Source organism: Fulmarus glacialis, unplaced genomic scaffold (assembly GCF_000690835.1).
Source record: "Fulmarus glacialis isolate BGI_N327 unplaced genomic scaffold, ASM69083v1 scaffold29931, whole genome shotgun sequence".
In the NCBI taxonomy this organism is placed as follows: Eukaryota; Metazoa; Chordata; class Aves; order Procellariiformes; family Procellariidae; genus Fulmarus; species Fulmarus glacialis.
Window position 1 is genome coordinate 22,706 of NW_009192657.1, and position 9,586 is coordinate 32,291.

General features: G+C 43.1%; 2 protein-coding genes across 2 annotated transcripts in view; one reads left to right on the forward strand and one right to left on the reverse strand.

The window, feature by feature from the left end:
- Positions 1-2,959, forward strand: part of PLEK2 (pleckstrin 2) — a 9,906-nt gene extending 6,947 nt beyond the window's left edge. The window contains exons 7-9 of the mRNA XM_009587167.1: positions 356-439; positions 1,580-1,658; positions 2,719-2,959. Of these exons, the coding sequence (XP_009585462.1) occupies positions 356-439; positions 1,580-1,658; positions 2,719-2,846 (291 nt within the window). The 3' untranslated portion in view covers positions 2,847-2,959. The remainder of the gene's footprint in view (positions 1-355; positions 440-1,579; positions 1,659-2,718) is intronic.
- A 1,934-nt stretch (positions 2,960-4,893) lies between these two features.
- Positions 4,894-9,020, reverse strand: LOC104083633 (galectin-related protein A-like). Its single transcript, XM_009587168.1, has 4 exons — positions 8,997-9,020; positions 6,511-6,599; positions 5,559-5,733; positions 4,894-5,197 (listed from the first exon to the last, which is right to left on the reverse strand). Exons 1-4 carry the CDS (start codon positions 9,018-9,020, stop codon positions 5,054-5,056), a joined length of 432 nt encoding a protein of 143 aa, XP_009585463.1. The 3' UTR covers positions 4,894-5,053.
- Between the last annotated feature and the right edge of the window lie 566 nt (positions 9,021-9,586).

Below are 9,586 nucleotides of genomic sequence, written 5' to 3' on the forward strand. Positions count from 1 at the left end.
TGCAAAAGGAGCTGACATAATCCCCTCAGAGCACGCACAGCATGGGTTTTTAATCCAAGACCCTTATTTAATCTGAGATTAAGAGCAGGAATCAGGTATATAATCACTTGGTCCTGTCACTCTGCTTTCTTGGTTCTCAGCACAAAGAAGGGAGAGAGGAAGGAATTATCAATGTATAAAGAAGGATGTTAAGCAGAAAATCCTGGGAGTTACTAGTGTGTCAGAAAAGATTTTTCTCTGTTGGCTCCAAAACCTCTTTTTTCAGCACCTATTTAGGTCCGCCCTACAGCCTGCAGGAAAATGGTCATTGCAGGAGGTATTTACTGGTGGTAACTTTAATTCTTCTGTTTTGCAGGGGCACAAGAGGAAAAACTGGAAAGTGAGGAGATTTGTTTTGAGAGCTGATCCTGCTTTTTTGCACTACTATGATCCCACTAAGGTATGGAAGTGGGGAGTTACTACCCCCAGAAATCCTCTTACAGACCTAAATATTATAATGAAAACACAATTATGCTGTAAATGTTTCTCTCACCCAAATCTCCCTCTGGGTTCCTCTATCCATTTCCTGGGGAATAAGACCTCTCTGGCCTTACCCTGGGAGGTTGTCTTTGTAGGATTTTCTATCCCTGCAACTTCCCTCCTGTCTTCTCCCCAGTGAGATTCCTTTTCCTTAGCTGAGGGGCAGCAGTTTTCTTGGGATTGGTCTTTTGCTGTACCCACACAGTCTGGGACCATGCTCCTGCAGGGATTCTTCCTGGCTGTGATCTTTCTGGGCTGACATCCCACCCCTTGAGGGTCATACTGCTACTGGGATTTTTTACATTCTTATTCCAACATTGAATAGGGTCTCCTTGATGCCAAAGTATTTATAGGAATTTCTGTTACTCAGTTCTCAGGGAATAGTAGAATTTATCTCCATGGATGTAATAATCAATGTGAGGAACCCAGAAGGGCATGTGGATCCATCAGCCCCAGATGCATAGGGTACCACAAAGCCCAACAGGTTGCTAAAAGAACATGTATAGAAATGCTTTATGTGACTTTTAAAGAAAACACAAACAACGTAACAGTGAAAAGAGCTTATGGAGCTGGTTCATTTTTTGTTGCCTGTTTCTTTGTGGGTTTTTTTTGCACTGCAACTCATCCTTGTAATGCTATAAACACAAACTGCAGAACTGAAGATCAGACAAGAGAGCCAGCCTACTAGTGAAAACGGTCAAATTTCTCCCATACAGTCTCAGTGAAAAGCAGCAAGCTAAAAACTTGCAAAAATATATATTTTTTTAAATATGGGTTGTTATTGATAATACATAAGTTTGAAATGTGATTGTTAGCCTACCCTTGTGCTTTTAATTGACCTCTACCATTCCCAGCTACATCAGAGAAATATCTGAGATTAGAACAACATAATAATGTATTTAATTACATGTCCTAATTGACTTTTCTTGTGACGTGGATGTTTTATATCTGGAAGGACTGGCATTACATCTCCACCTTCATAAAAATAATGTATGTGCTCTGGGAAATTATTCTAATGATGATATTTTCCAGATAAGCCCCATTTCCTTTTTCTTTGCAGGAAGAAAACAGGCCAGTAGGTGGATTTTCTCTTCGTGGCTGTCTTGTCTCAGCTCTGGAGGACAACGGAGTCCCAGCAGGTAAGCACAAGCCTCTAAACTTTCATATGCACATATTTATGCCATAGCAATACAGTCTTTGGGTATGGGTTTGTGTGTATGGCTGTCTGTATGCACAAGTGGGTTGGCCTTTCCTCTCCCCTTGCAAGCAAGGGAAGAGGCGTATCATAAAAAATCCCTACAACCGCTGGGTTGTGCATACCAGAAGGGATTTTTTTTAGCGTTATTTCCACATATCTTGGGTGTTCTCCTTTTTATGGGCTTTTCTCAGTCAGATGACCTCTGAGACAGTCCTAAAACACTGATAAATACTCCAGAGGTAACAGACAAAGAGGAAACACCTTCTTTTTGGCATTATGTTTAACTCAAAGTCTTGAGGCATCCCCTGATGCCATCCCTTTTCTGTGTGTCCTCTCTACTTATGCTATTACCTTTTCCTTTTTAATCTGCTAGAACCCAAATGTAGGGGAGACATAAGGACAGCAATACAAAAACCAGTTCTGCTAGTGAATATGCTTAACTTAGGCATTTGTATAGAACCTCAGCCTCATGGATAAGTGTTTCTGCTGTTAAAGCAATTTATTTTACGACAGTAAGCAGAATGTGTGGATCTCAAATAGGGAGCATCTTTCTAAAGACAAAAGACAGGGTCTGAAAAAGATACGGTCCAGGGTGGGGGGCCATGATGAATAACAGAGCTCCTTGCTAAGAGGAACCTGAAGATAGGCAGGAGCAAATCTAATCTACTGCACAAACTGGTAGGGAGTTCATCCCTCTATTGTATAACTCAAGTAAGATTCTCCATCTTAACAGTGGCTATTTTATATATGAAGCATAGTACACAGTTTATACACATAGTACATAGTTTATACAGTCTATGTGAGGGGTGTCTGTACTGTATCTTTATTTTGCAGAAGGGAAATCAAAGACACAAAAGCTTTAGGTGTCTTATCCATAATGAAATGGAAAGGTCTGATACCCTAATTCACTAAATTAAAATTCTTTCCTATAAAGCTTCATATCTGCCACAAAGCATTTCTCTGTGCACCTTCCTGATCTGCCATATTTTTTTTCTCTGCAGGAGTGAAGGGCAATGTGCAAGGCAACCTCTTCAAAATCATCACCAAAAATGACATTCATTATTATATCCAGGCTAGCTCCAAGGCAGAGCGAGCACAGTGGATTGAGGCAATCAAACCACTAACATGAGTGAGGTGGACTCCATGCCAAATGACAAGTCACATTTGTGACCAAGTTTCCTGCTCTCATTGTCTGGGAGTGTTGTTTTTCCCTTAGATAGTCTATTTTTGTTATTTGTATCACCATAGCACCTAGCAATTCCTGGCAGACCAGCATCCTAGGTGCCTAGGAGTCATGTAGATCCAGAATAATTCCCCACCAAGAACTTACCATCTAACCAAGAGACAAAAGACAACAGGTGGATACAGACAAACGGGGCTTTACAAGGAAACAATGAGATATAATATTCCAAGATGGAAGAAAATAATTCTTTTGTACAACTATTTAGTCTATATCTTACATATCCAGATTGTGCTTTATCCTAAAGCAGAAGTGTCTTGCTCCTTTCCCCTTTATAAAGGGGCTCATAAACTTAATTAGTGAAGACTGACTGAATCAAAGTCATGAAAGGTCCTGGTGTCTGAGGCTGCCTTTCTTGGTATACCACAAGAGTCTTGTGCTCAGCCACAATCCAGCTGCCCAGGATAATCACTATTGTGAAACAAACCAGGGATCTGTCTGTCCATCTGTCTGCTCTACCATTTGGTTCTCTGTTAGGCTGGAAAAGACCAAAGGATCCTCTTCTCCGGTATATAGATTATTCTTGTGCTGGTGATCCTAAGGATCAAATCCGACCAGTGGCAGTTATTCCAGTCAATCGCTGGTGCTGAATATATTGGAAGAAATCACCCAGCCATAAAAGCAAGACTTTTCCTCCTGATTATCACCGTAAGTCCATTTACGTGGAGCACCATTGGGACTGAGAACTCTAATAGCAGTTCTGACTATTGCTTTTTCTATTTTAAGCCATTAAATTTTCCATTATTTGTCTAGTAAACTTGACTTTGATATTATTAAATATAAAAAAAAGTTCAGTGCATTTGAATCTCCTGTGCTCTTTAGACATTATTTTTCTCAGAGGGCAGTTTGAGTATACGAAAATAATGGTTTCATACACTGTAAATTTAGACTTACATAGAAACTGAGACGTTCTCCACAACACCAGAGGGTAGGATGGAATATATGAGATGATTAGAACACCCGACCAGCCTGCTGATATACTATTTTCATAAAATTCCTCGTGTTATCTGAGTACCTGTATCTGACAGCCAGATTCTGCAGAGCCTCCAAAAGCCCTCTGAAGACAGCATGCTGTATATCTTCCCTGAAGTCACAGAGGAATTTGATAGCCCTCTATCCACAGAACCACCTCTTTGCAGATTTTCTGTTCTCCAAGTTATGTACTGAAAAAAAAGTCTCTTCGTCTCGAGACTTTCCCTTTCATCCTGTGTTATAACCAAACAATCATAACAGAGCCAAAGGCAGCAGCTATGATATATGCTTATATATGTATTAGAACAGCCATGTATTTAGGACTTTTTTCTAAATCTACAGCAATGAAATAACAATACAACACTCGTGCATTCAAATATTTAACAGAGCTGGTAAAGAAGTTTGCCAGCAAAGATGCAGTTTTAATTAGATACAAGAACGGGCAATGCAGTTTCAGCTACAGATACCATTTCCTAGGGCTGGTCCAGAGAAGACTGTGAAATCCATAGCTGTTGAAACCTTTCAATTCACAAGAACGCTACCTGCAAGAGACAGGGATGGTGGTAAGGCATTTATTGCTCTGTACTGGGAAACACAAATGGCTTTGTGCGACTGAGCAGAGCTTCCAGGAAAAGCAATTCCCTCCTGATAATGTGAGCCTTGCTGGGGCCCACCAGACTCCCTTATTCACTTATAAGGAAATCTTCTGCTGCTCTTTTGTCAGTCCCACCACCTGCATACTGCCCAGTTCTTGTCACAAGGGTAACAGCCATCCCGCCGCAGAAGACTGACCTCCAACCTGCCCCAGCTGGCATGCCTGGGGGGCTAGGGGACCATAAGGATGTGAGATACTGCATAGCATCATAAATCTTGCAGTTTGGGAGGCCATGAGAGTACAGCAAGAGCCAACAGCAAAGGCGTTCTGATTTACCTGGACCAGCCATAGCTCTGCAATTGCTGAGTGTGTATGAGAAAAAAAGTGTATGTTTCAAACACATCAGCAAATGACAAAGACACAGTTCCCACTCTCCAAAATCAGCCAGGGGAAAAAAATAAAACATTTCTCAGACAGGAGGAAGTACATTTGCCTCTGTCCTCTGGTGATATTGTGGTCTCCTTTTTTTTCAAGCCACTTTGGTAAGCTTGATGTCCCCTGTGATCTGCAAAGCTTTCACCAAGTTCAGGGGCTGAATGCGGTGAGTGAAATCACAGAGCTGCCGTCCATCAAGCAAGACTCGTATTTGCTGGTGTTCACATAAGAGCTCCATCTGCAATGGAAAAGGACAGAGGATGGTGTTTGAGACAAGCGGCATAGCTGATTTCACCAGCATGGACTTAGAACCCCATGTGATGGGGATAGTGAAGCACAAAGTCTACCGGTTCTTCTGAAATGCCCCTAATAAATAACCTACTCTCTGCTGAGATGATAGTGCAAAGCTCCTTATAGTGAGTTCCCTCACTAAGACTAGAGAAAGGAATGGATCTCTCCCATCAGAGCTTGAACTGTTGCTCTCTGTGCCATACTAGACTAGTTAACCTGTCAATTTCAATAGTTAGCTATTTGTGTAAGTAGCCTTCAGCCTTTCTCCCCCCTTTTCTCCACCCTAATCATAGTACCCCAAAAATTACCTTAAATGTGTCGCCTGCCGTAAATGGGAAGTAGGGAATAGTCTTCTCTTCTCTTCCCCATTTCCCAGCAATTCGTGCATTTCGGGTGATGGATTTGTCACTGAAGTTAACTGTAAATAACAGCCCAACATCTTTGTTTGCATCCACTGGGTCACAGAGCAGAGTCACTGAAAAGCTGAAAAAACAATCAAATGACTGGGACTTTCAGAAATGTGAAAGGACATGGTCAGCACATCAGAAGCCTATAAAGACTAGAGAGTACTATTCATTTCTTGTCAGACCGAAACACGGGACTCCTACAGGGACTGTGCACAGGCTTAAAAGCTGCAGAAAAGGATGAGAACAGGCCAGTCTTTGTTTCTCCTCTGATTTCTGGTAAGATGCTAATGACTTCTGATGTTGCTTTCCCTCTCTTGTGACTGGAATCAAACACATTTGTGGGTGAGCCAGTTCCAATTTGTATCCTAAAAGAGGTTATGCAAAACTCTTCACTAGTGTTGATTGCACTGGAGTTGATCACTGTAGATGCAAAAAAGTGTAATGACAGCACAGTTGCCATCATCCAGACTAAACACAGCAATGAACCTGCACGTCCTGTGCCGAAACCATTGGTTTTCAAATGGTGTTGATTCCAGCCCCCCACAGACAACTGAGATGTGGGTTCAAAATTGCAGCTCTTCCTGGAGGAGAAATGCCCCTCGTGTGCCTCCTCTGGTTCGCATTAGATAAGGGCAAGGAGTAGAAAATGCTGGCAGGGCAGTCAGGAGGCCCAAACAGTGAATTCTTTCTCACCCTTTTAATCTCAACCTAAGAGCAGGAAAATTAAATACAGCTATAAATTGTGAATCCATATGACTTTCTTCCTCCCGAAGAGCACAGACCCTCAAGAAATCATTTGAATTTAGAAGACACGTATGGCAGGGGTGAAGCCCCCACCAGCCCCTTCACTTACCTCTTGGGGTTGGAGTGTACCACCCCTATGACCGTGAGTTTCATGGCTGGTCTCAGGCCACCTTTAATTTCACCAACATACTGCTCCACCTGCAGGGGACAGTGAAAACGTGCTGTAGTAGGTCACGCCGTGGGTAAACCGGCTTTAACAGCTGCTTTGGTCACCTCATATAGCCTGATTTTATTTTTACATGTACAAAGGAACTTAAAAATATTTCTGGCCTAAAATACTTCTTGCGTTTTTCGTATAAATTCTGTCAGTTCTGGTCTCTGAGGCGAGCGAGAGGGCCGCCATAACCAAACGGCTGGTAACCAGGCGTCGGCTGCCTGACAGGACTGCCGGCTCCGGCAGGCAGTTTCTGACAAAAAGTGCCATCAGTAAGTTGAGTGGTCGCTGTCGGTGACCTGACTGATACGTGTGACTGACGACCCTGACGGCATGCCTCAGGTAGCTCTGGGAAGAGCCACCACCGACTTCAGGTGGCTGACACTGTTCCCCAAGACCAGAGCAGGTACTGCAGGGGCTGAGGCTGCGGTGACCCACACGTCTCACAAGTGACAGGACCCAGACAGCTGACACCTGGGACGAGCTGGTGACGGCTGCTATGGTCTAATGACACAATAGATTTGGTTGCAGCGCTCCATGCAGCAGATCAAAAGCTTTGTGGCAGCGTGACGCAGAGCGCAGACCCTGTGTGGACTTACTCTGCCAGCTTACATTTGTTAACAGATTTTGGTAGGCTACCTTGATACCAGCAGGCTTTACACTGGGCCAGGTAGCCTCTGTCCTCCGCCATAAGACCACAAAGCCAGCAGAGATGCTGCCCCACTGCCGCACGTGGACAGAAACTCAACCATGTCCTCACAGCTGATCCCAGTCACAGCTGATCCCACTCACAGCTGATCCCAGTCATACCTGTCCCCAGCACTTTTTCAAAGCCAGAAAATGGCTTCTCGGTGGATCTACTTTTGTCCCGTTCACAGAGACCTGTAGTTGCAAACTCCACCCAAAGATCTACATTTACTCCACCAAAGAGCTACATTTACTTGCTCCAAGGAATTCTCTAACAGCTTCGATGGTCAGTGGAGAAACCAATACAGGCAATGGTTTGACATGGAGCAATAAAAGAGAGAGCTTGGACACAAGCGACAGGGACGTTTTGAGACTGGAGTTTCAGAAGTGGCATTAAATTGTAAATGCCAGAGTACTACACTGTAGCATGTAATCACTCCCTATGCAGAAAGAAGCTGCTATAAAACACTAAGCGTTATTAGCAATTTGCGTAACACTGATAATATTCCAAGGCAACGCACAGCAGACCCTATTTTAGATAAAAAGTGCTTTATCGTTCCAGTGTTCTAAGGTAAAAATTCAGACATTTTTTGCTAGAAGATCTGTACAATATATGCATGGTTTAGTATTTTGACTATGAGAAGCGCTACATGAGCATGGAAATCCACAGACTTCTGTTCACAGCAAATGGGCTTCCATTCAAGTGTAAGTTGCTACGGATATTTCACACATATTTTAAAATTTTGGAAAATATAACCAATGTTAGATTTTTAAATTATTGAATGCCAGCTTGCTTAACAGAAACACAAATTCAAGATGAAAAATGTTTTGCCTATACTCCATTTCCTAATCTCAGTATACTAGTTATATCTTCTGCTAAGATGATCTTAAACAATTTATTTTCCCACCTTGATATTTACATCCAGCCACCTTTACAGCTTCGCAGATATATCAATAAACCTCTAATTCCTAACAAGGCCAATATTGGAAGAGATTAATTAAAAAATACCTTCAAAAATGACAGCACTACTGGTGATTGTTAGTAATGTACATTTACCCTTGCAGAAGTGGGCAGGTGACTCCAGCAGATATGTTTTGAACTTCGTAACAAAAGAAAAGCGTCAACCACCTGAGATGTCTTACATGAGGGAGCACGTTCTCAAGTAAGGAGTCTGACTGTGAGGAGGTACTTTAAACTGGATAAAGCAATTAGAGAGTGGGTAATAAGCATAAAAGATCCCAGGCTAAATGAACTTCATCCTCATACAGGTCCTGTGTCCCACCAAAGCTCCTTCCTTGTCTACACAAGAGACAAGATACAAAATAATATCCCAAATTGAAAGTGCACGTTGCAAAATTGTTTGCGCAGAGCTGCACCGTAGTAAGAACCATCATTAAAGGCACAGGGAATCACAACTGAATAGACTGAACCACAACCACATGGTTTCAACACTTACAGCTCGTCCAGCACGGCTGAAATGAGTTCAGCGGCATAACTACCCATGTGCCATTTCTCTGCCAACGTTGAGTTGACAGTACGGGTGAAAAGTACTCAGGATGCCGAAGGAGGTAACGGTACAAGCTCCTGCGGCATCTTACATGGTTTATTGGTGGGTCCCAGCACGTGCAGACGGACATAGCCCCCTTCCCATATTTTCCGTTCAGGAGCCCTGGGGGCTCACTCGGTCACTTACTTTGGGATACCTCTCCTCTGTCATCACTGCTCTGCCTCTTACACTTGCCTCCGCCGCAGCAGTCCCCGACGGAGTTTTTGTTTTGTGTGCCAGGACAAAAACAAACAAAAAGTCCGGAATAAAGGGAGGATGTTGCGGGGGGGCTTATCTCTGCCAACCACTGGCTGGACACCACCCAGCCGAGCAGCTGAGTCACGGCCCTCAGCGCCTCGTCCCGCCAGGGGAAGCTCACAAATAACACGGCCGGTGTCGGTCAGAGGGCAGGGGGACTGCGCGGGTGGGCAGACCCCTGCCGCCCCGCACAAGAGTGCCTGGCAAGCCTATGTCTGTAGCTGTATCTCTATCTGTAGCTAGACATTTTTGTATCAGTATTTAAAATTATCTGTGCATAGCATTTTGTATTTGTATATGTAATACATATAAATAACATCATTTATTTATTTTGATACCATTTCTGTCCTCTCTCAAAGGGGTAGATGTATCTATAACTTATATCCCTCCCTATATAGACCTGTTTATATAGAGTGAGGTATACATATAGGGTTATACACATATACAAGGGGTAAATATAGAGACACATATGTGTATAC

Excerpts from the sequence above, each read along its gene's own strand:
- LOC104083633 (XM_009587168.1), bottom strand. The coding sequence starts at position 9,020 with ATGACAGAGGAGAGGTATCCCAAA. Across the intron at positions 6,600-8,996 it reads CAGAGGAGAGGTATCCCAAA|GTGGAGCAGTATGTTGGTGA; the intron begins GTAAGTGACCGA and ends TGTCCCCTGCAG. Across the intron at positions 5,198-5,558 it reads CGGCAGGCGACACATTTAAG|ATGGAGCTCTTATGTGAACA; the intron begins GTAATTTTTGGG and ends TTTCCATTGCAG.